Below are 26,121 nucleotides of genomic sequence, written 5' to 3'. Positions count from 1 at the left end.
CCCAGGACGTGGAGTGTGTTCGTAAGTGTGGAGGAAGTCTGGATAACCGATTCCAGAGATCTCGCCCTGACAAGCCAGTCCAGGTACGGGTAGACGTGGTGGCCATGGGCCCTGTGCAGGGTTGCCACTGCGTTCATAAGCCTGGTAAATACCCTGGGGGCTGACTTGAGGCCAACGGGTAGCACCTTGTATTGGAAATGGCAGCCCATAACCCTGAAGCACAGGAAGGAGCAATGTGGATGCCAAATCGGGACGTGTAGATAAGCGTCCTTCAGATCCAGGGAGCACATCCAGTCTGCCAGGTCTAGTGTCTCTGCAATGAGTGCGCGCCTAAACATCTTGAATTTTTGAAGAGGGAGGGAGAGGTTGAGGGTGGATAGGTCGAACACAATTCTCAGGCCAGCCTGGTTCTTTTGTTTCTTCTTTTGTATGGCGAAAATCCTGGAATAGAAGCCCAATCCTCTCTGGGAGGCTGGGTCTTCTTTCAATGCCTGGCGCTCGATGAGCAACCAAATTTCCGCCAACAGAGTTGCCGTCCTAATCTGTGGGAGTGCAGTACAGGCAGGTGGACAGGGAGGGACCAGTAGGCAGTACGCAGAGGATACTACAGAGAGGATCCAGGGTTCCGAAAAGATAAGGCGCCAAAATTGCACATGAAGGGCAAGCCTGACACCCACCAGAGACACGTGGACCGTAAGGGACGCGTCATGCTTTCTTTCCCCCTGAGGCTGCTGTGGAGGGGGACTGGAAAAAGGGCTTGCCTCTGTTCTTTTGCGCCAGTGCTGACTCAGAGCCGTCAGGATGCCTCGATCTCCATTCCTGGAAGCCCCGGAACCTGCTGAACGCCTTCCCCTTATCACAGCATTGATGCGACTGGGTGTACGCCTTGGGCATGGCCTTTGGTAGGATAAAGACTTAGCAGTTTGCAAGCTCTTCATTTTATCTAGTTCCTCATCGGTGGTAGAGTGAAAAAGGTCACTACCCTCGAATGGAAGGACCAATATGCATTCCTAAACATCAGGGTTAAACTTGGTAGCCTGAAGCAAGGCAATCCTTCTCATTTCTGTGGCGATGCATATGGCCCGGCCAGAGGAATCGAGGTGGGCCATGGTGGACCCCATGTCGTCCTGCGCTACGAGCTTGGTTTCTCCTATCCCCGCCTTGAAGTGTGCTTGGCTCTGCACCGGATGTTATGGAAGGAAATCTGCTATTTCCCACCAAAGCCTTTAGTGAACGGCTGCCAGCATGGCATCCGTGTTGGATTGAGGCAGGTGCAGCGAGGCGCTGGAGTACAGCTTCTTCCTGTACGCCTCCAAGATCTTCTCCTCCTTGCCTAGCAGCGCTGAAGACGAGGTGGCCGAGGACGACTGAGGCTTAGAGTAGAGTGACGCAGCAGCGATCCCTGAAGAGTGAGTTTGAGGTGCGCCGACAGCCAGAGTGGATCCCCCTCCATCTGCCTATACTTGGCGTTGGGGTGCCCATTGACAGGTTTGGCTGAGTGTGGCTTGAACCACCCCTTCTTGGCGAAAGCAACAACATCTTACTACATCGGGATACCCTTTCTGGTAGAGGGGGAAGGGGTCATAGGGTGAGGACTTCTGCCAAGACCCCCTCAACGGGCTGCTCTACCTCTGGTTGAGGAAGGGCCAAATAGTCAGCCAAACCTGAAAGCCATTCGTAGAAGGCCTTTGCTGACGACGGCGTGTCAGGGTCCCTCTCCTCGTCTGTGTCCACCAGAGTGTCTTACTGGTCCGGAGCGGGTGGAGGAGTGCTGGGCGCAATGGGCTGCGGTGTGGAGACCGGAGCCGGAGGCTGGTGTGGAAACGCCTGTACTGTGGGAGGTAGGGGAGCCTGAATCTTAGGGGCAGCGGAGGCTGAGTTGGGGCCTGTGGCGCCAGAGCCAAAGGAGGAATGAATTTGGGCCCCGGCCGAGCGACCAGCGGGAGCAAGTCCCTGACTGCATCCCGCAGGATGGCCCCCTTCTGAGGGGTTCGCATCAGTGCCAGGAACCTTTCGAAGAACCTGCCTTCGGAGGCTGAAGAAGTGGCGGGTGATATTGACCGAGTTGCTGGGGGCTGCTGGGGCTGGAGCACCCTCCGTCTCGGTTGCAGGGGGAACCTGCCCTGCGCTGCTGATGGATAAACTGCAGGCCAAGTACCTGGTTGACACTAGACCCACCTTGGAACTCGTTCTCCCGCCTGCTCCGTTCCTAGGAGTGGCATCAGACGAGCGCAATGTTGTCTGGCGTGGCAGCCTTTTTGTCGAGCTGCGTGCCGAAGTCGTGATGCTTGGCTCCCAGGGCCCGGCCTCCTCTCAAGACTCTTGGCGGTGCAGCAGGAGACCTACCCTGCGCCTCGAGCCGGGGACATGGCACTGAAAGGCGATGGCCGTTGCCTTGTCCCTGACCATGTGGGCATGCATGTTCGCTGGAAGGGGGTCTATGCTGGCCCTCGTATGCTTTCTTGATGGCCGAGACCATCGAGCAGGAGACGGAGGCTTTGGAGGCCGGATAGCCCGATCTGGCGCCTCCAAAGGTGATGAATAGGGCATCTGACTTGCGGAAGCCCTTGGTCCTGTCCAGGTAGAATTTCAGGGCACGCCCGACATCCAGGCAGTGCAGAACTCAGGCTCGTCCTTCGGGTCCGCAAAGAATGTAGGAAGGACGATCTCCTTGTTTAAGTGAAAGGCTGATGGCACTTTAGGTGACTAGGGCCTGGATCTCAATGACCCTGCGCACCGATGTGAGGCCGACTAGCAGGGCCGTCTTGATGGTGACCAGTCCGCCGAAGCCATAGGCTCAAATGGCTTGTGTGCGAGGGCACCCAAGACTAGGTTTAAATCCTAAACGGGGTGTAGCTTCCTGATGGGCGGGTAGAGTCTAGCGAGCCGGGCCAAATGTCTCTTGACTATCGGGTTGGAGGAGAAGATCCCTTCCTCTGAATTCCTGTAGGTCTCAATGGCTGAAAGGTGCGGCAGGTGTCCGCCTGCATGCCAGAGTTGGCGATGTGCGCTAAAAATGACAGCACGTCGTCCAGTGAACAAGCCAGCGGGTCAATATCCTTGGAGTGCGTCCAGTGGCAGAACCTGGTCCATTTACTCTTGTACTGGGCTCTGGTAGCCTTGCTCCGAACCCCTTGTATGATTTCCAGGTTGGCTTGAGATAGGTTGAGGTGGCTGAGCGTCACCTGGTCAGGAACCACACTGAGGGCCAGCTTCTGGGGGGTGGGCTGGATGACTTTGCCCCCCTGCTGCGTCAGAAGATGTGCTGGGCCTGTCGGGAGGTGGATTGGAGGGACCGTCGAGAGGCTGAGCAGCTCTGAGAACCATGGCCTGGCTGGCCACCACAGAGCTCTCTGACTGAGGTTGAGTTGGTGAGACTCCTTGAACTTGCAAAGTACTCTGAATCAGTGGAGTGAACAGGAAGGCGTATGCTGACTTGCTGTTCCACTGGATCCACAAGGCATCGCCCAGGGATCTTAGGCCCTGCCCCTGCCAGGAGGCGAACTGGGAGCACTTCTTTTTGTGCCTGGTGGCGAAGAGATCCACCTGGGGGAGGCCTCAACAGTGGAAGATATCCTGTGCAACAAGGTCGTTCAGCTGCCACTAGTAGTTGTCCGCCCCCAACCTGCTGAGTCTGTTCGCTTCCAGGTTGTTTTCCCCCGGAAGGTGCACTGCCGTGAGGTAGATGTTCTCCAAGGCCTATTCCCACATGTTGACCGCGAGTCTGCACAGGGAAGGGGTCTTGGTCCCCCCCCCCTGTTTGTTGATCTAGTACATATTGGTCGAGTTGTCCGTCTGGATGAGGACAACCCTTCGAGACGTGGGAGGAAGGCTCTGAGCGGTAACCAGATGGGGTTCAGTTCCAGCCAATTGATGTGGTATTCTTGTTCTTGATGGGTCCACGTGCCATGGACTGGGGTCCTCCAGGGTGGCTCCCCAGCCCCCTAGGGAGGAGTCTGTGCTGATGGGCACCTGTAGGACGGAGGGGGTTGCAGTCCGTGGACCACCATGTGAGGTCTGGGTGGAGATCTTGATAATTTCGGCCTGAGAGCCCCTCTCCTGGTTCCACAATGCTGCAAAGCGGAGCCGAGTCCTCCTCATCATGAGTCTTGTGTGGGGGACGGCCAGCAGTACTGCTGCAAAAAGGCCTACTAGATCCTGGAACCACCTACCCGAAGTAGCGCCTCGGCTAAGAAAGTGGAACGTGGCCCTCCTGATGACCGCCATCTTGTCCTCTGAGGGGAATACTCTCTCGGAGCGTGTGTCCCAGATTAGGCCCAGGAAGGTAAAAGACTGCGTGGGCTCCAGCTGTGATTGCTTGATGTTGAGCGAAAAGCCCAGGTCGTGTAGCGTGCTCATCAGTGCATGGGAGGAGTGGTGAACCGCTTCTTGAGCTGTGGCCCTGATGAGCCAGTCTAAGTAGGGTTATATATGGAGGCCATGAGTCCGGAGGAGGGCTGCCACTGCATTCATGAGTCTGGTAAAGACCCTGGGAGCAGAGTTGAGGCCAAAAGGGAGGACCATGTACTGAAGATGGCAGCTCATGATCCTGAACCGGAGGAAAGAGCAATGCCAAATCGGGACGTGCAGATAGGTGTCCTTCAGGTCCAGGGAGCACATCCAGTCTCCCCTGCATAATGTCTCTGCAATAAAGGGTGGCATCACCATCTTGAATCTCTGGACAAGTAAGGAAAGGTTGAGGGTGGAAAGGTCCAGTACCTCTCTCAGGCCAGCCTGGTTCTTTTTCTGAATGGCAAAGATCCTGGAGTAAAAGCCCAATCCTTGCTGAGAGTCTGGGACTTCCTCCACAGCCTGGCTCAGGACGAGCAACCGAATCTCTGCCAAAAGAGTTGCTGTCCCAACTTGCCTGTGAAGATGACGAGAGGAGGGAGGAGAGGCAGGGAAAGGTAAACGGTACCCCGAGGAGACTGTGCAGGATCCAAGGGTCTGCAAAGTGTCATCGCCAGAAGTGTGCGTGAAGAGCAAGATTGCCCCCCCCCCCCCACTGGCGACTCGTGGACCCATAGGGGTCTGTCAAGACTTCTTTCCCTCGGAGGCAAAGGAGGGGGACTGGAAAAAGCCCTTGTGCCTCCCGCCCCCCTTTTGATGCTTGCACCGACTAGGGGATATCCTGAGCCACGAGCTAGGCTTCGGCTAGCCCCGCCTTAAAACGTGATTGGCTGTGGGCGGGGCGTTCCGGGAGGAAGTCAGCAATTTCCCGCCATAACCTGTGGTTAGCGACTGCCAGCATGGCATCTGCGTTGGCCTGTCGCAGGTGCAAGGAAGCATTGGAGTACAGCTTCTTACTGTATGCCTCCAAGGTTTTCCCCTCCTTGCCTAACAGCGCCATAGATGACGAGGACGACTGAGGCTTGGGAGTACAGTGATGCCGCAGAGATCACTGAGGAGTGTGGCTGAGGGTGGGAGGAGAGCAAGAGTATCCCCCTCCATCTGCCTGTACTTGCCGTCCAGGCGGCGGTTGACTGGCTGGACAGAGTGGGGTTTGAGCCACCCCTTCTTGGCGAAGGATACCACGTCGCTCTGCAATGTAATCCCGCGCAGGCAGAAGGGTGCCTCGTGGGGACTTCTGCGAGGACATCCTCTGCTGGTTGTTCAACCTGGGGCTGTGGGAGGCCCAGGTAATCGGCCAGGCCCGAGAGACGTTCGCGGAAGGCACTGGCTGATGGTTTGTCAGGATCCTCATCAGTATCCGTGGGGTCTGGGGGATCCTGAGGTAGAGGAGAATCTGGAGGCTGGGGCACCGAGACCACCGCCGGGGGCTGAGGAAGTGGAGGAGGCTGGTATGGAACTGCCTGCGGAGTAGGCTGAGGAGCTGGAGGAGGCGGCTGCACCGGGACCAGAGGCATCGCGGAGGCGTCTGTGGTGCCGCTAGCATAGCGGGAAGGACTTCCCGACTGCGTCCTTGATGATAGCCCCCCATGTCTGGAGACTTCATGAGGCAGAGGAACCTCTCAAAGATCCGGTCCTCGCTGGCCGAAGAGGAGGGCACTGAAGGGGTTACTAGAGGCAACTGAGGCCTCTGCTGTCCCTGTACATACTGACACAAGGGACAACAGCCTTGCGCATAGGAAGGGTAGACCGTTAGCCACGTACCTGGTTGGTGCCAGTCCCACCTCGATACTCGTTCGCCAAAGTCCTGCATAGGCGTCAAACAGGTGTCCTTATCCAGCACGTCAGCCATCTTGTTGAGCTGCCTGCCACGTGGCTGCGACGTGTTGCTTGGCTCCCTGGGGCCGGCCTCTGCTAAGTCTAGTGTAAGGCTCGCGACTTGCCCCACTCCTTGGGCAAGTGCCCGGTAGGTGTACCAACCTCGACCCGGGGGTCGTTAGAGCTGCGTTCAGGTGCCCATTCGGACGTACTGCCGCTAGAAGGGCATAGCCCCTCGGTCATAATGTCAGTTTAAGGGCGCTAGCCCGATAACAGAGCTTAGCGCCCTCTCAACGTCAGCACCGGGAGGATCCGCGGACCCCTCAGCCCGGTAGCTGTGGTAGCCTCGGTGTGTACGTTGGTGTAAGGATTTGATCGGTCCCTTCCGCGCAGGAGTGTCCCTGGGAAGGAGTCTCCCTTGCGAGGTGCAGATGAAAATATAGGCCCCGTCTCAGGCCTGGATCGAGGTTTCACAAAGTTCTTGAGATCCTCAGAATGAGACAGCTGGAAGAGCTCCCTCCGCCGGGCTAGTCTGTTCTTCAGCGCTTTCGAGGACAGCAATCTCCACGCCGAACAGGCTTGCCAGCCATGGTCTGGGCCAAGGCAACGTAGACAGAGGGCGTAGGGGTCTGAAGATGGGAAGAGCTCATTGCAGGATGGGCACCTGCTGAACCCTGTCGAGGTCGACATGCACCGGGGAGGATGTCATGATGCCTGCCCCCGGAAGACCAGACCAAGCCCAGCAGCCCCTGAAGCAGGCATTGTGCCACTTGGAACATGCCCAAAAGCCCCAGTTAGGGGCTGTTTGGGTACACAGTCCTGGCGCCTATAACGCCAGGCTCAAAGATAAAGACAGTCCTGGCGCCATGGGCGCCAGGCTCATTATTGATAACTTACCTGAAGCAGACCATGCTGCATGAAGACTCAAGCCAAATGAGGCTTAGGAGGGACTATTTTACTGAAGGGACTATTTTGTTACTTGGGTGGGGCTGTGGAAGAATACTTACCTGGATCTTCTTCCAAGGCTATTTAAACCACGCCCGGACAGCTACACGTGCTTCGCGTTATTCTGCTTGCTGCAGTGTAACGCTCACCGTGTTTTCAGCAGCTCCAGTCTTCAGCCACGCCCGCTTCAGTCCTGGGACTCCTGAAACAAGAAGAAAAGAAGGATAAAGGTTAGAACAGGAGTTTTAACTTTAATGCTTACCTAAATCCTGATCCATTTCGCCACGGAACTGAAAGACAGAAGTCTTTGAAGCATCGCTTCGCATTCCTACGGCGCCGCGCTGAACTCACCTGCTTGGCGGTACTTCAGCATTCCATCACGCTCTCTCCATCTCGCGGCCGACCTCCGACACCTAAGGAGACAAAGACAGCAAGGTGAGCAAGGGGACTCTAAGGCTATACAAGCTACCCCCAAGGACTTACCTGATTTACCACGGGAGGTACTCACCTCATCTCGGTCGGCACAGTCAACTCTGCTTCATCGCCGTACCCCGGCCCCTAAGGGGAAAACCACAATAGACTTACCTGAATCTTACTGAGTGCCATTAGGAAATCTTAGAGTGGATTAATCGGCAAACTGCAAGGAATCGGACAGAGTGAAGAGCAGACATTTGAACTCTTATGAACAATTGGACTTTAGAGTCAATACTGGAACTCACCAATTCCTCTACGCCAGTGAAGTAACTGGTCATCAACGCGCCGCTGCAGGATGGAGAGCTCATCCTTCCAAACAGTTAGGTGAGACTAAGGAGGGGACATCAAGAGTGATCTGTGGGAAGACAACGGGAGTGGGGAAGGTGGGTTGACACTCAATTCCACGGGTGGTTAATTCCTCTTCTCCTTTGCAGAAGAATATTCTTGCGAGCCAGACAAACTAGGCTGAGCGGGCCAGTCCAGTCAGTCATCCCGGCGCTACACGTCATGCTGGTGGAAATAACAGCGGCTCAGTTCCGGTCGACGCCCCGGTGGGAACCAGGTGAGCGTAACAGAGGAGCTGTGGTGTCTGAGGACCCAGCACCTATTGAAAGAAAAAACAAAAGAAGATATCGAGGAAGAATCCGCACGTGGAATTACATGGCCGAAGCCAAACCCAGGAGCGCTGGTGAATTCGGCCCGTTCCCGTCGATGTGGAAAAGGGGACTGAGGTGTGGCACCGAAGGGCAGAGTCAGGGCAGCGCCTCTAGATTCAGAGGGGAAGAAGATTTTTCTGGTGAAAAAGGTTCCGTCTCCCGCCCCTCGCGAGGGACGCCCATGCAGTATGGAGGAAAGGGGACGGGACATAAGAGTACAGTATGATACGCATGGAACAATGAAGTGTCCAATTGGCAAGATTACTGTTCGTAAAAAGACCAGATATGCTCCTTATCTGCAGGACTAGGTAAGCAGCCATTATAAATTAACAGTGGGTGGAGGGAACATTCAACCACAAAACATAACAAGCAGGTGAAGTCCCCAATATCCCTACACAGTTTTGAACAGTGCCCTCAAGACAACTCACCACTGGTATACAAGGAAGATCCTAAACCTGCTGGCCAGAAGCTTGACACAGGTAGGGCTAGGCAGAACAAGGGAAATGGACTTTGACCCATGAGAAGAAAAATGCTCTAACTGCATACGCCTGCACACCAACACTTCACATTAAGTTGGATCTTTAACACAAGTTATAAAAAAACAATGTAAATGTAAACATAACAATTCTTAGCCATAGAGGGTAGAAAACTGGTTCAACCCATAGCCAAAGGCTTCCAAGATCCTTTTCAGAGAAGAATATTTACTGGGCTGGTAGCTACAATGTTAAGTAATGCATGGTATGCAACCAAGGAAAGGCCATAAGAGACCCCAAAGAAGAGTTCTTCAGATTAAAGGACTGATCAAAATCCCCAGGGAAAGATAAAGCAGGAGTGTACCACCCCCAAAAGAAGCCTACAGGAAATGCAATAGAGAACCGCCTCCTAAGAATCTTAAACCTGGACCAGAAGGACCCCTGAGGGTAGTGTCACACAAAAAAAAAAAAAAAAAAAAAATCACTCACCGCAGGAACCAAAGATGTGAACTCACTTCGGCTGTTTTGGCTAAAACTGCTCCTGCAGCACAAAATAACTCAGTAAGCACACACTGTTGTCTCCAGGTGCAATTTAAAGGTTGCACTACTCTGGGACTTGCACCCTTAAACAATGATGAAGATGACCCAGAAATAAAACAAAGGATCTTGCCACAGCGCCAACCTTCTAGCCTGCATCAGAGACTTTGCCAAGGAATACTCTGGAAAGGTGAGGGAATCCATAAAAATGGCTCCCGGCTGCTCAGTCGACAAAAGAAACAGACCCCAACACTGTTCTAGTGAATGCAAATGTGTGGGAGACTGCAGGAGCATTTGTGAAAACCAGATTGTTTTCTGCTCCTGAAGGTTTAAACAGGGATGTGCCCAAGCCACTGCACGAAGCACCTTTCGCCAGCTAAGTCTACAAAATGGGATCAAATGGCAGAAAAGGTGGGGAAAAAACCTTCAGCAGGTTGGAAGACGCAAAGTTGCATGGCAGAGACGCAGAAGCAGATCAGAGCCTCAATATCACTGCAGAAAAGGGCTGGCAAAAGGCTAGCCAGCATATCGCTAAAGGGGGTCATGGGTCAGTGGAAAATCCTGAATGGTTGGTCACTGGGTCTGCCACTCAGTATGTTAGGGAGAGCCTAGGGTCTTATAGAGACCAAAAACCAGTTGTGACCTATATGAAGGCTGCCATTGTGGTCTCGCAATCAGCCCACAGTGGCAAAATGGCCACCTTGTGGTGTCCTACACACTGGCCAACATTAGGATTTTTCTTAAACGCACTGGTGCCACAATGGCTATCAAAAAGACACAAGACTAGCCAAGAGGTAAAATAGCTTGAACCCTTGGTGAAGCAAAAACTAAACTACAGCTACCAAAAACCTAAAATGTAAAAGATAGGGGCACCGGTGTGTGTGTGTGTGGTAGTTTATAAAGGCCCTCGAAAAATAATCAAACGTCCTGTCCCTAACTTGCTAACCCAAAGAATGCTGCAGCTGCTTCGTCCATGCCTCCACACCGTGACCGATCAGATGGTGGAATAAAACCAAGTTAAGAGTGTCTACTTAGTGAAGCTCTATCTGCAGCCTGTACACAATATGTAGGGGTAATTCTATAGGAATGCCAGTCAAGCCCATCTTATTTTCATTAAACAAGTTATAAAACTCATCACCCACTACTAGATGGCAGTCCATGTATAGGTAGTGAAACCCATTAACAATCCGAAGAAATAGCAACGACCCCCTTGTACATAAATTCACTGTCCTCAGTCCATCTTTCATCTCCATTTCTGGTGTCACCATAACACCATTCTGAACTGGTAACATTTACAAACTGCCAACTATGCACTGTAAGGCACTTGCTTACAGGGCAGCTTCAATTTTTTTGCAAGGTTTGCTTATTGATGCGTTTCTGGTTAAAATACTACAACAAATACAACCTTTTGCTTTAGAAGCGGTATGGGATACACATTTTCCAGTAGTGCCAGAATGGTACTATCTGGCCAAAGGATGGCAATAGCTTGGAAATAGTGAAATTACCCAACCATAGCTGGTCAAATAGCACAGTGAGCTAAGCGCTCTCCCCTGATACCTGTGCGCAGACTTCTGTGGCAGGTTAGAATCACACCAGGGTCAACTCAATTTATCGACCTCCGAAGGATGAAAGGCTGAGTATCACTCTGTTGGTGAATTATACCTTCTGTTATTTCAGCACTCTGAGACCTATGGGTGTGTAGCACTATACAAGACATTCAATATCATATGTTGTGCCTGGCAAAATGCCTATAGAAGGCCTATACAAGAGCCACAACATATTTTTTACTAGCATTTTTAACCGGAAGAGCCCAGGAATGACAACTTGCTTACAGATTAAGTGGATGAAGGCACACGGTTAAAATGCAAGTTACTCAACGTAATGACTAACGTACTCCAAGTCCATAGACCCCTTTCCTCCATACTGAATGGGCGTCCCTCCCTAAGGACCAGAGACAGAACCTTTTTCACCAGAAAAAATCTTCTTCCCCTTTAAATTTAGAGTCACACGCAGGGGTGCGGCCCTGGGAGTATGCACTCCCGTGACACCGCCCACTAGTGCCACACTCCGCAGGCCCCTTTGACGCGTTGGCAATTTTACTATTGCCTAATGACACCTGTGTTATTAAGGGGGAGGTTGGTGGGACGTATTGAGTAAAGGGGACTATGGACTAGGAGTACGTTAGTAATTATAAGTTGCTCACCGTAGTGACTATGTCCCGTCCCATTTCCTCCATACTGTATGGGCGATTACAACTGAATGTAGCCCCATGGTGCAGAGGTGAGCCTCCTAAGAAAACAAGTTCCTCAGAACTGCCTTACCAAATGCTGCGTCCGCCCTGGAGCTGGCATCCAAGCAGTAGTGCTTGCAGAAGGCCAAAGGCGTAACCCATGTATCCACCTTACTGATGACCTACCAAGGAACATGCCTCTGGAAAGACGCAGACGTGGCCTTCGCCCTCATAGTGTGGGTGTGCATATTTGTCGGACGTGTTTTATGCTGCCCCTCATAAGCCTCTTTGATGGCCGCAACCATCCATCTTGCTATGGAGAGCTTGGACGCTTGATACCTGGCCTTGACCCACCAAAGGTGACAGAGGGCTTGCGACATGCAGAAGCTCTTGGTTCTGTCCAGATAGAATTTCAGTGTACGCCTAACATCCAGACAGAGAAGGGCCTTCTGCATCGTCCTTGGGTTCAGCGAAGAAAGTAGGTAGCACTATCTCCTCATTGAGGTGAAACGAGCAAACAACCTTAGGTAGGAATGTTGGATGTGTTCCAAGGACCCTTATGAACGGTAGTATAGGGCTCTGAAACCAACAGTGCCTGGATCTCACTGATCCTGCATGCCGACGTGAGGCCCAAGAAGAGGGCTATCTTAATGGTGACCAGCCTGATGTCCGCGGACGCCATAGGCTCAAATGGTTTATGCCCCATGGTTCCCTAAACTACATTGAGGTCCCACACCGGGTGTGGCTTCTTGATAGGTGGGTAGAGCCTGGTGAGGCGCACCAAATGCCTCTTGACTATCGGGTTGGAGGATGAAAAGACCTCTTCCTCAGAGTTACTATAGGCTGTAATGGCTGCCAGATAGGTGCGGCATGTGTCCACTTGCAACCCCCGAGTGAGTGCAAGGTGTCCCGGGAAGAATAGCACTTAGTCCAACGTGCAAGTCAAAGAATCGATTTCCTTCGATTCTGCCCAGTGACAAAAACTAGACCACATGCTCTTGTACTGGCTCCTAGTAGCGATGCTTCTTGCGCCGTGTATGATGTCTAGGTTAGCCTGTGACAGACACTGATGCCTTAGTGTGACCTGTTCAGGAACCACGCTGAGAGGGCTAACCTCTGGAGGGTGGGGTGGATGAACGTGCCTCCCTGCTGTGAGTGTAGGTGAGCTGGACCCAGCGAAAGGTGTTCTGGGGCCTGTTCCGACAGGCTGAGCAGTTCCAAGAACCATGGCCTCGCAGGCCAACACAGAGCTATCAGCATGACAGAGGTGCAGCATCTCCCTGATCTTGCAAATTACCCTGTGGACCAGGGGAGTGGGAGGGACGACATACGCTTTCATGTTGTCCCATTGTATCTGCATTGCGTCTCCCAGAGAACCCCAGCCCTGACGCTGCCAGGCCGGGAACTAGGAGCACTTCTTGTCGGACCAGGTGGCAAAAAGATTCACCTGCAGGTGACCCCATCTGTTGAAGATACCCTGAAGGACTTGCTTGTTCAACTGCCATTCGTAGTTGTCCGCACCCAGCCTGCTGAGCCTGTCCGCCTCCAGGTTGGACTCCCCCGGGAGGTGGATTGCCTTCAAGTGCATGTTCTCCAGAGTCCACACCCACATGCTGACTTCCAGGGCGCATAGGGAAGGAGACCTGGTGCCACCCTGCTGGTTGATATAATACATGCTGTTGGAATTGTTCATCTGGATGAGGATCGTCCTGCCACTGATCATTGGAAGGCTTTGAGAGCCAGCCAGATCGCCTTGAGCTCTAGCCAATTGACATGGGTCTTCCGTTCCTGACGAAATTAAACTCCATGGACGCTGTGGCTGTCCAGGGTGGCTCACCAGCCCTCCAAGGAAGAGTTTGTGGTGAAGGTAACCTGTGGTGCTGGTTATCTGAAGGGTCTGCCTATTCTCAAGTTGCAGTCTGTGCTGCACCAGACAAGGTCCTGGTGTAGAAAGGAAGGGAATAGTTTCTTACCTGTAACTCCATTTCTCCAGCATTGGTATCTTTCATGGATTCACATGCTTAGAATATTCCCCGTCGGGCTGGGAATCCTCGGTAAATTATATAGACCTTTTCCATAGGAAAAATGTCAACACTTGTGTCCTATCTATGTCGTTTTGGGCCGTGTACGCCTGCGCCACTACGACGTAGAGGTATAAGTAGCCCCACCCCCGTGGCTCCGTCAGATTTCAACCCCCAAAGTAGTATGGGGGACATCTGGTTTGCATGCCAGGGGAGGCCGGCGGGCGCATGTGAATCCATGAAAGATACAAATGCTGGAGAAATGGAGTTACAGGTAAGAAACTATTCCCTTCTCCAGCATTGGATCTTTCATGGACTCACATGTTTAGAATAGATTGTACAGCAGTATCCCCCATAGATGGAGGTGTGTATGCAAACCAATAACATAACTATGAATGCATATTCGCCCTGGCTAGACTTCAAATTATAGTACATGAACAGCTAGAAAACAACACTTTAAAGTAAATTAGCCGAAGGATATAACCCCTTTACTGGGGCCTACCTTATTGAAACAGGTGCCGTAGGACTGCACGACCAATCTGTGTATCCTCAGCAGGTTGTTCGAGGCAATAATGCCGGGTAAACGTATGTGGTACCGACCAGGAAGCCGCCTGACATATCTCCCAGCGGAATCCCGGACCACAATGCCGACGACGAAGCATATCTCGTCGAATGGGCTCGTGGACGTCTTTCCAGCGGTTTCGCAGCTTTTGAGTGGCAAAAAGAAATGGTAGATGACACCCAGCGGGACAGTCCTTGTTTTGAGATTGCTTTACCTTTAGCAGAAGGGCCATAGGCCACAAATAGCTGTCTTGTGTCCCTGAGATTTTGAGTGCGATGGAGGTAAAATTTTAGAGCCCTTCTCACGTCCAACATATGGAGAGGCCTCTCCGCAGCAGACAAAAGGTGTGGGAAAAAAACGTCGGCAGCACCATAGAAGAGTGCTTATGGAACATGGTAGGGACTTTAGGAATGAAATGAGGATTAGTAGCCAACACTACTTTATTCTTGAAAAACCTCAAATAAGGTGGCTCGATCACTAACGGTTGTATTTCTGACAGACGTCTAGCCGAAGTAATAGCCACCAGAAAGGCCAGTTTCCATGATAGGAATTTCAAGGACGACGATATCGGCTCAAAAGGAGCCTTCATTAGTGCTGCTAGAACCAGGTTAAGACTCCAGATCGGAGGAAACAACTTCTTAGGAGGAAAAGTTCGGAACAATCCTTTCATGAAATGTTTAATCAACCAGTCACTAAATAATGGAGTTGAATGTCTCTTCCGAGTAAATCTCGAAATGGCCGCCAGATGCACTTTTATCGATGAAAAAGACCAACCTTTTTGAGCCAGGAGTAGCAAATATGGTAGAAGCTGCTCCGGTGTGATGTGAAGTGGACGTAAACCTGGCTGATCCCCGCACCAAATACAGAATCTCTTCCATTTGTACGTATACGAAGCGTTCGTGGACGGCGCCTTTGCAGCTTGCAAAATGCAACAGTCCGGTGGAATTGCTAACGTACCAAACTCGGAGAAATCAGGAGCCAGGCTGTCAGACTGAGGCTGTCCGGGTCGTGGTGCCAAACCGCCCCTTTGTCCTGAGACAGAAGGTTTGGGATCCTCTGGTACCTCATGGGCTCCGCTGCTGAAAGATGGAGTAGATCGGAGAACCACACTTGTCTCGCCCAGTACGGGCCACCAGGATCACCCGACATGGATATCGGTGAATCCATTGCAGCGTCCGACGTATGAGTGGAAACGGGGGAAACGCATACAAAAACTTGTCCGTCCAAGGGAAGGAGAACGCTTCCCCCAGTGAGTCTTGTGGCCACCTGCTCGCGTATTGTGAGCACTTCCTGTTTTCTCTCGTCGCGAAGAGATCTAGAGCCGGACGACGCCACTTTTCGAAGACACGGTGTAGTTGCTGGTCGTTCAATTCCCATTTGTGTAGTCGATTCATCTCTCTGCTGAGAGTCTGCTTGCACGTTTTTTACTCCTGGTAAGTGGAACGCCAATAGATATATCCTGTGGTGGAGGGCCCAGTGCCAGATCTCCTGGGCTTCGGTCGACAGAGTCCTGGAGCGAGTACCCCCCTGCTTTCTCAGGTAAAACATTGTTGTCGTGTTGTCTGCCATTATCCGTACAACGGATCCTTTTATGCGTGGCAGAAAGGACTTCAGGGCCCAACGCACTGCCCTTAACTCCAGCACGTTGATGTGAAGGCTGGACTCCTCCGATGACCACCAACCTTGAACCTGAAGGTAATCCAGATGAGCTCCCCATCCAGTCAGAGAAGCATCTGTCACCACCGTCATCTGGAACCCAGGTTCCAGTAAGGGCACCCCTCTTGTTAGATTTTTGGAGATTCTCCACCACTGAAGTGCCTGCACAAGGCTGTTGTTGATGGTCAATTTGTCCGACCAACGACCTGGACTCTGTGCCCATCGATCCGTCAAGAATTCCTAAATGGGCCTCATGAGGAGACGACAATTGTTGATCAAGGGTATACAGGACGCCATGGTCCCCAGGAGGGACATGTACCTTCTCACCGACACTCTGGTGTTGACTTTCCATTTCGATGCCTTGTGTCGTAGTTTCAGAACTCTTTCGACGGATGGTTTTACCAAGCCTGACTGCATCTGGAACTCCGCCCCCAGAAAGACCAAGGTCCTTGATGGCGATAAGGAGGACTTTTCGAAGTTTATTGCGAAGCCCAAGCGCTGTAGGAGGGACGTGGTGGCATTCAGACTTTCCCGTGCCCTTTCCGGAGATAAACCCCTTACTAACCAATCGTCCAGATATGGGTACACATGTTGACCTTCCTTCCGTAACCAGGCTGCCACTGGTGCCAAACATTTCGTGAACGTCCTGGGAGACAATTTTAGTCCGAATGAGAGGACCTTGAACTGATAGTGGGTTCGCCCGACGACGAACCGCAGAAATCTTGTGTCGTCGACGCATCGGGATATGAAAGTACGCGTCTTGAAGGTCTAGTGATGACAAAAAATCTCCCGGTTGTATCGATCGGATAACCTCTTGCAGAGTAAGCATTTTGAATTTTAGATTCTTTAGCAGTTTGTTGAGAGCCCGTAGATCTAGAATGGGACGCCATTGTCCATTGGGTTTCTTGACCACGAAGTAACGGGAGTACACTCCCTTTCCTCTTTCGGCCACCGGGACCAGTTCTATAGCCCCTTTCTGTAGCATAAGGGTCACTTCCTGCACCAGTACCTGAAGATGGGATTGCGGCGAGAACACTGGCGGAATGTGTGGTGGCTTGTCCTTGAACTGTAGGAAGTGACCCAGACGTATCGTGTCCAAAACCCATTGGTCCGTTATGCGTTCCCACTCGTCGACGACACACACTGCCCCCCAGGACGTCTCGAAACATGTCATTGCTGGGTTTTTGCCAGTCGATCCTTCGCCGAGGAAGAGTAGGAGGGTCGACTGAAACCTCGGTCTCTAGGTGATCCAAACCGTGAGTTCTCTAGGTGATCCAAACCGGGAGTTTCCGGAAGCACCTCTGAAAGGAACGAAAATTTCTGCCACTTTGGAGGGCTCTGAGTGACCGAGCAGTGTCAGAGTCTTCTTTCATGCCCTTCAAGGCTTCATCAACTTTCTCGCCAAACAGTTCTCCTTCGCACGGCATGTCCAGCACCTTGTATTGCACCTTTGGTCTAAAAGTCGTGCACTTAAGCCAGGCTTGCCTCCTTAACACTACGCCGTTATTAATTTCATAAAAACCGGCCTCCGCCAGGTCGACAGCGATATTTATGGAGTGATTGGAAGCCTCTTCCCCTTCACGTACTAGTAGCATAGCGGACTTCCTGTGTTCCTCTGGCAGATGGTCTAAGATAGGAGCCAAACGATGCCACATCTCTCTATCATACCGTGCCATTATGGCCAGGGAGTTGGCTGCTTTCACTGTAGTCGCACCGACTGACAATACCTTCTTTCCAAACGCATCTTGTCTCCAGGCGTCGTTGTCCGGCGGGGTCGTGCATTTGTGTTGCAACCTCACTTTTCTGGCCGCAGCAGCGGACACCACCGAATCCAGCGAAAGTTGAAATGTCATGCATTTGGGGGTTCGACTCCGGAGCCTTGAATTTCTTTTCTAACCGTCCTTTTATCGCCGGTTCTGAGAAAGGAGGACGCATTGTCCTCAACCCCTCTTGCCAGACATGGTCCAAAATTGGGATGGCAAACATCGATTTTCTTCTCTTGCCCATATGATCGAAGAGAAAGCAATCTTTGTTCACTTCTTCCGGCGCCAGGCCAAATTCCGCACACGCTTTTCCCATCATTGCATGGAAGGCCCCAATGTCATCCGGCAGAGATGGTTGCGCCGGGCTCTTTGGAGGTTCTTTCCATGTGGGGTCCCTTGAGGGGGATAATGAGAAGTCTGAAAGGGACCCTTCACGCTCTGACTCCGACAGTTCTCCCTCCTCCGAGTGTGGGCGAGAACAATCCTTCACCGTGCAAGTAGTAGGTATTCTGGCCGTCGAGCGCGGAGCCGGGCCTGGTTCGGCGACGACCGGCATAGCCTGCGGTACCGTCGGGACACCAGTGTGAGGCAACTGCGTGTCCAGACGCTGTAACAGCTTCTGCAACGTGTTCAACACCTCCAGGGACAATAGAGACAGGGGATTCAGCAAGGAAGAGGCGGATGGGATGGCACTCCCACTCGGGAGTTCCCCCGAACTGATTGCACGTAACCCCAGATCAGTCGGCTGTACGATCGGACCACGGTCATCCTCAGACGACGAGATGGAAAGGGCCGCTTCTGGCTGCAACAAGGTCTGAGGCAAGATTGGGTCGAAAACTTCCGGCAGCCAACCCACCGAAGGCGCCACCGTCGACGACATCTCCAGAACCACTGTTGGACCCGCCGAAGTGATCGCAGGAAGAGCAGGCACAGATGGCAAAGAAGACGTTGACGATCTGTCAGTCGACGACAACGAAGTTTTTGGCGCAGAGCCTTGTGGCGCACTCGTCGGTTTCGAACTCGGCTTGTGGGTCGACGACACTGGACTCGAGATAGAGCCATGGCGGTCTCCCGAGGAGGATTTCAATTTCTTTTCCTTTTTTGATGAGGAGGAAGAAGAGGACGTTTTCTTTGACGAAGAGTCCCTCGCAGGATGTTTATCAGAGGGGTGTTTTTCCGATGAACGTGGTTTCTTCATCAGGGGCCCTGCCGACGCAGAGCGACAAGGTGGTACCGGAGATTTAGATCTCGAGGCCGTAGAGCCTACCTCCGATGCAGGGTACGCACCCGCCCAGTCATTGAGCCAAGTCACCAGGCGTCTGTTTCGGTCCTTCAGGGTCTTCTGAGAGAAGCCTTGACAGATCTCACACGTGTCGGCTGAATGATGAGGGTGAAGACAGTAAATACAGTTCCTATGCCCATCACCTTCATACACTTTAAGACCGCAGGTAGCACACGGATGAAACAACGCCTTTCCAGACATTTTCGAAGGAAGTCGAAGAAAAAGAAACGCACAACCTAGCAAAAATAGCAGATACTCGAGGTAATCCCACTACTTGGAAGACGGTTGAAATCTGAGGGAGCCGCGGGGGCGGGGCTACTTATACCTTGTGCACCAATAATGTGTGTGAAGGGCAAGCCTGCCCCCCAACGGAGACACATGAACCCGGAGGGGCGCGTCATGCCTTCTTTCCCTCTGAGGCTGGAGCGCAAGAAGGGGACTGAAAGAAGCCCTTGCTCCACACCTTGTGCTGTTTACGTCGGTGCTGGCTTGGAGACCGGTCCGGCTGTCTTGACCTCCATTCCTGGAAGCCCCGGAACCTGCCCAAGGCCCGCCCCTTGTCGGAACGTTGATGCGTCTGGCTATACATCTTGGGCGTGGACATCGTAAGGATAGCTAAGAACTTTGTAGTCTGGGAACTGTTTTTCCTCATCGGTGGTGGAACGAAAAAGGTCGCCACCCTCGAATGGACTGTCCAAAATGACGTCCTGAACATTCGGGTTGAATTTGGTAGCCCGAAGCCAGACAGTCCTCATGTCCGTGGTGATGCAGATGCACCGCCTGAGGTGTCTATGTGAGTAACGGTGGATTCTATGATGTCCTGAGCCACCATTTTTGCTTCTACCAGCCCCAGCTTGAAACGTGCCTTACTGTGCACTGGAAGTTCCAGAAGTAACTTGGCTATTTCCCACCAAAGCCTCTGATTAACGGCTGCAAGCATGGCATCTGCATTCGACTGATGAAGGTGCAGTGAGACATTGGAATACAGCTTCTTTCCATATGCCTCCAAGATGATCTCCTTGCCTAGAAGCGCCGAAGACAAGGTAGCCGAGAGCGACTGTGGCTTCGGGTAGAGTGAGGCTGCGGCAATCACTGAAGAGTGTGGCTGAGGGTGTGCAGACAGCAAGCGTGGATACCCCTCCAATTGCCAGTACTTGGCGTTGAGGTGCCGGTTGGTAGGCTGTGGCGAATGGGGTTTAAGCCATCCCTTTTTGGCCAAGGTGACAACTTCCTTCTGCATTGGGATCTCCGTTTTAGCTGTGGGGCGTAGATTGAGGACCTCGGCCAGGACCATCGCCTCCGGTTGTTCCACCTCAGGTTTTGGAAGCCCCAGGTATTCAGCCAAACCTATGAGTCGTTCATGGAAGGCCTTGGCTGAAGAAAGCGTGTTGGGCCCTGGCGTGGGAAGCTGGGGCTGCGCAGGGCCCTGAGGCGCTGGAGCCATAGGAGAATGACTATAGGTGCATGAGGCAGGACCGATGGCAGCATGTCCCTGATCACATCCCGAAGGATGGCACTCATCTGAGGGGACCACATCAGCATGAGGAACTTGCATGCTGGTGCGGTGGTAGGTGGTATTGATGGAGTAGTGTGCAGCTGCTGGGGCCTGTGCATACTCTGCCTTGCTGGTTGCGAGGTGTATCTGCCCTGCAACGCTGAAGGATAAGCTGTAGGCCATGCACCAAGCGAAGACAAGTCCCACCTGGAAACACTCTCCTACCTGCTCCCTGAACGAGGGTGGTGTCGGACGAGCGGCCGTTTTGTCTTGCACAGCGGGCATTTTGTCAGGCTGCATGCCACGTGCCTGCGTTGTGGTGCTCACCTTGCTGGGCCCGGCCTCCTCCAGGACTCTTGGCGGTGGAGCTTGAGGCCTACCCTGCACCTCAGGGCGAGGCCTGGTAGGCGTAGTGCCCTCAGCTGTGTCGCTGGTAGTGCTACATACAGGCATCCGCTCAGACATTTGTCCGGTAGTAGGGCATAGCCCCTCGGGTGGACACCTGGTAAAAGAACCTTGCGGCCCCTCAGCACCATCTCCGGAAGGATCTAGAGAACCCACGGCCTGGTGGCCGGTAGCTGAATGAGCCTTTGTACCCGTGCTGGTGTGAGAACCACAGTCCCTCCCACTCGGACTAGACCTGGGAAAGGAGACGCCCTAGCGTGCTGCGATAGAAGAAAGCGGCCTTACCTTGGGCCTTGACTTGTCTTTTAACAAATTCTTCAAGCCCTCTGGAGGAGAATTTTCGAAGTGCTCCCTCCACCAAGCCAACCTGTACTTCAGAGTGCGCGGAGTAAACGCGACACATGTGGTACAATAACCTCCCAGCCGTGTTTGGGGCCAAGGCAGCGGTGGCACAGTGTGTGGGAGTCGGACAAAGGGAAGAGCCCTTCGCAGGCTGGGCTCCTGCTGAAGCCCACGGACGTTGACATACGCCGCCAGGAGGAGCGTGGCGCCAGAGGACCGAGTACCTGATAAAGACCAAAAGACAAAAGGAAGGCTGAAGCCAAACCTATGAGCCCTGGTGAAAGTGCTCCGTTCCCGTCGCCGCAGAAAAAAGGACTGGGGAGTGGCGCTGGTGGGCGGGAGTCAAGGGAGCGCATGCTCCCAGGGCCGCACCCCCGGGCGCCTCTAAATTTAAAGCTTTTTTTTCTGGTGAAAAAGGTTCTGTCTCCCGTTCCCAGCGAGCGAGGGAGGCCCATACAGTATGGAGGAAAGGGGACAGGACGTAGAAATTACTCCTATTACACCATGAGCTGGCTTACAGCTGCCATTTTAATCAATTACCTTTCAGCAGCCACCTTAAAAATAATTATAGTACTGCCGCAAAAGCAGAGTGCTATCTCCAAGATATAGCTCTGGGCAGGTGGTGTTTTGGGCCAGGAGTGTGTGGTTAAGGCCATAGGCACTAGTAATGCTATGAGCTGGTGCGGAGAGACCCACATCCAGAGTCCCTCCTCATATCCCATCTTGCCACCTTCACTTGCCATGCCAATAGTTTTTTTCAGTTTACAGGCAGAGCTATTTAATAGCTCAAACTAATAAATAGTACAGGATGGTTGAGGTTAGGCTAAATGTCCATCTAGAAGCCTGTTTCCATGTTCCATCATTTCTAAGGAGTACAGGCAATTTCATGTATTAAAAATGCAAAACATGCTATTATAATGTAGGAAATGTTACTCAGCATTTATGACAAGAGATATTTCATGAATGAGAAGAGATTCATTTGCTTTCCAGAAGCTAAGATGTCTAGTTTGGGAGGAGATAATTATCCATACTCTGGTTGCCCATGGAGTTTGAACTACAACAGAAATGCATTGTGACGTTTTGAGCAAAATGTAAATCATTTTTTACACTCCACCACCCTCCTTTATGCATGATACATTTCCCACTACCAGGTTACCTGATAAAATAAGACTGTATACTTCGACATGCACTCTTCACTGCAGAACTCTTCCATTTTGCCGCCAAAATGATTCTGCACCAGTTTCGGAGAGGTTTGTAGACAGTAACTGCACAATTTACAGTGGTTACCCCAACGCTTGGCCAAGTCATGTTTATAGAGCAATTTGCAACCTAGAATAAAAAGTGAAGTTTCAATTTCAAAAAGGGGGCAACTGGACATAGCACTCAATTCTTATAACAGCGTGCTTGCATCTTGCATAGACTACTAGGCCCTCAGTGACTCTTCCAAACCTTACTCACCCCCCACTTCGACACATTCACTCTCACATGTCAAGTGCTATCATCAGTTTCCAGACGACAACATTTTCTGCATTAACATTTTTTCACTGCTCCTGGAATACACAGCCACAACAATTGAGCATAGGACTCACATGGGGGTTGTGGAAGGTCCTAAGAACACATCTCTGCAAAACAGCCTCCCCCTACTAAATGGAGAGCAAAGAAGCATGGTGAAATCACTAACTAGGGTTTTGGGAAAAGCCTCAAACCCTCCCCTCATGGGCAAACAGATTATGAATCTGATCAGCTAATTAACCAAAGAGCCCTCAGTGTAGAGGTTGTGGTTAAGAAGTTACTTGCAATGCAAAATGTTCCTCTACTTCAAAAAAATAATCACCGGCAAATTCTATTGTTTGGGCTTTCTTATTAGCACACAATACACCCCCCCCCCCCTTCAAATTAACAATTATGGAGCAATAACCCAAATAAAATGAACATGTAAATACTGGTTATTGGATTTGCAATACAAAAAAGGAGAAAAACTAAGCACAGGGCTGTGTGCAGAGATGGTGGTTAAAATTCTGAAAGTACACTTCTTTAAGAAGCTCTGGTGTAATACATGACATCTTAACATCAGCAGTTAACGCATCTTCCAGACAGACGTTTTTGAAGCAGAAAACGCTTAAATCAGTGTTATTGCTCAGATGATGTGAATAAGTGCACACCTAGGTTTGGGAAACTACAGAACACTTTATAAGTCATAGGGGATGTACACAGCGAGAGAAAGATTGGAATTGAACAATACAAGGGAACAGGGGGCAAAGGTGTTCCAGAGCATTACCGGACAGGCTTTGAACAGTTAGGTAAGAGGGGATGATGTCTAATCAATTGGCACAGATAGTATTATGGGCAGTAAACAATCACACATCACACTGAGAATGCAGTAGGTAGTTAAGAATAAAGGCCATCAAGAGGGACATTTGTATGTTGGTTTCAGGACCCGTGTCCCAGCTATTTACACAGTGAAGGGGATTGATGACTCCTGGGCAGATGCACTTCACGCTAGTGCTGGCTGTATAAGATTGGAATTCCTCTATAAGGTATTTATGATTATACATTTTTGAATATTTCTTATGCTCACACCATGTATGATGAGCTCTTGGTCTCTAAAAACGGATGTTTGCACTTGACAGTTCAGATGGAGATCTTCCTTAATGTAAAAACTGACCAGACTATTGTTGGATGCCTTCGATAGTCCCGCAGACAAGCGGGTCAGGAAAGGCACTAGTGTTACCGATAGACCGCCTTAATCAATTTAAGAAGGTGATGCACCGAGATGAATTATGGTGGGCATGGAGTCCACAGGGGTGGAACACTCAAGGTCTGATCACTACAATGGAGGCTGGTAGGATGTAAGGAATAAAGGGTGATGGCTACCTTCATACACTCCCATAAGCATTTGGAATCAGATTCACAGTATAATGTAAAAGCTAGTCTGTAAACATGTGGCATGATGACCACTACGGTCTATGGTTGTAAAATGGTGACTATTATATGTAGTTTGTATTGAAGTGTATATATTGAGAGTGATATGTAAGATGTGGTCTGTTCATGTTTGTACCTGCAGTATTGCTCCTGAAGGGGAAGATGTCCACGAAACACATCAAGTATTTGTTTGACACCTGAACATTAAAGAAAGATCTGGAATAGATCATTTGAAATGCATCGAGTGCTTGTGCTCTGATTTAACTGTACATTTCTTCCATCATTCAAGTATTCAGTTGTTCAATCAGCATTAAGCGTGCAGGTGACAGGAGCTCCCATAGATTGAACACCATTGTACCATAGTTTGCACAACAGAATGCACACGGAAAGGCAGTTGAAGCTGGTACTGGCAAACCCTGCAGACATGTGTGCCTTCTCACCAACAAAGTGCAGGCGCCACAATGTTAACGGCTCAGATTGTTGACGCAAAACTACACAGACAAACAGCATGTTTGAGCACCAGACAGAGAAACAAAGACCAATATCTAGCATCTCCTTAAACTAACTTCACAAGGAATCGCCTAAACACCAGCAGTTCTTCAGTTGACACACCAGATACCCTCAGATAAGAAAATGTTACTTCTGTAAATAGTTCCCTAGCACAGGTATCGTTGATAGATACACATAATTGGAATAATTCCCCATCAAGCTGGAGACCCTTGGTTGATATTGCAATCTAAAGTTAGAGGCTCCATATGACCTATGCCAATGAGGTGAATATTCTAAGCCCCTTCTCCTCAGGGGGATATCGTCAGTATTTGTTTTCTAACAGTTAGAGAACAGTCCATCCAAGTTGACTCGAATAATAGGCTGGCGGGCAGGTACATAAGTATCTATGAAAAATACCAGCTTGAGCTAGCCTTTAACTTTCTTCTCTAGCATCAGCGCTTAGAGAGATTTACTTGCTTGGATGAGCTTACAAGCAGTTCATCAAGACTGAGCAGGTGGAAGAGGCAATAGCAACTGAAGAATGTCAACTCTAGCGGAACAGATGCTGCAGTACAACCCAGTGCTCCAGATAGGATTTTGAGGTGGGAGTACTTTATTCCTTTTTTTTTTTTTAACATAATTCCAAATTCAAGAGAGTACAAATTAATGTTCTTCCCAAGGCACCAAAACATATTTGTCATCCTTCAAATGTATGTAGAAAGTTATAAAGGTTTTCAAAAACATTAAAAATAAAACCACTGTATATCAAAGTTCTCTGGAGTCATAGGTTATTATGCTAGTGGAAAACAATCTCTCAGAGAATAATTTCCAGGTGCATTCTACCATCTGCATCTTTAGGATACATGGACACAGGAACTCAAACTGCTACAGATCCAGAACCCGCTACTAGCTAGTTACACTGGGTATTCTTAAATCAAGTACCTACCTCTACCAGAATTACTTCCCTGCAACTCACTCCTACTGTTTTCTGCCACTACTTCTGTTTCATGGCTTCACTCCCTATTCATGACATTGCTACGGTCTCATTTTTGTTGCGCTATCTCCCACTAAGTCTTGCTATGCCACCTGTTATGGTCTGCTGCTTTGTCACTCTGCCCCTCCTTTCCGTGCATCCTCGGGGCATCTTTTGGGGATCCGGGCACAGATGCCTTCGGGGGCCTCCTCCCCTGAATCAAAGAAATTAAGGTAAACCAGGATATCTGGTCACGACCCTTTGGCTCCGACCACAACCCATAGCTTGATATGCTGCGTCAGAGTGATCAAATTAAGTATGGGTGCACCCTTTCCCATCCTCTTACTCTTATTCTTTGGTCTCCTCAATCCTGCTCAAGTACTTTTTCATTAGGTGAGGCTGCTTATCTGGGTCCTGCGAGAGGTCAGAAATGAGAGGCGGACACAAAGTTGTAATATTTTCATTTTCAGACATCTTCATTAAAATGAGAGTTTCGCTACCTAGGAAGCTAGAACTAAAGAGCAGAATGTCTAGTCAAAATATATAAACGGTCATTGTGTCCAAAACATACTAATCTGACCCTCAACTCTCGAAACTAACTAAGGGTGCAAGGAAACGTCGCTGACTTGTGGTTGACAAAAAACATTCACAATCAAAGCAAATAGATCCATCCAACAGAAACAGTCTATTTCAAGAAAGAATCCCTTGGATCAAGAGGGTCGTTCCCT

At 50.8% G+C, this 26,121-nt stretch overlaps 1 protein-coding gene across 15 annotated transcripts in view; it reads right to left on the bottom strand.

Moving 5' to 3' along the window:
- The window catches only part of ZMYM4 (zinc finger MYM-type containing 4), a 1,943,772-nt gene that overhangs the window by 1,134,404 nt on the left and 783,247 nt on the right, over positions 1-26,121 (bottom strand). For all 15 annotated transcript variants that reach the window (XM_069622579.1, XM_069622582.1, XM_069622583.1 and 12 more), the window contains one exon: positions 22,166-22,338. In XM_069622579.1, the coding sequence (XP_069478680.1) occupies positions 22,166-22,338 (173 nt within the window). The remainder of the gene's footprint in view (positions 1-22,165; positions 22,339-26,121) is intronic.

Source organism: Ambystoma mexicanum, chromosome 11 (assembly GCF_040938575.1).
Source record: "Ambystoma mexicanum isolate Mex_15411 chromosome 11, UKY_AmexF1_1, whole genome shotgun sequence".
NCBI lineage: Eukaryota > Metazoa > Chordata > Amphibia > Caudata > Ambystomatidae > Ambystoma > Ambystoma mexicanum.
Note: the sequence above shows the minus strand (reverse complement) of the source record. Positions and strands in the feature narration are given on the sequence as shown.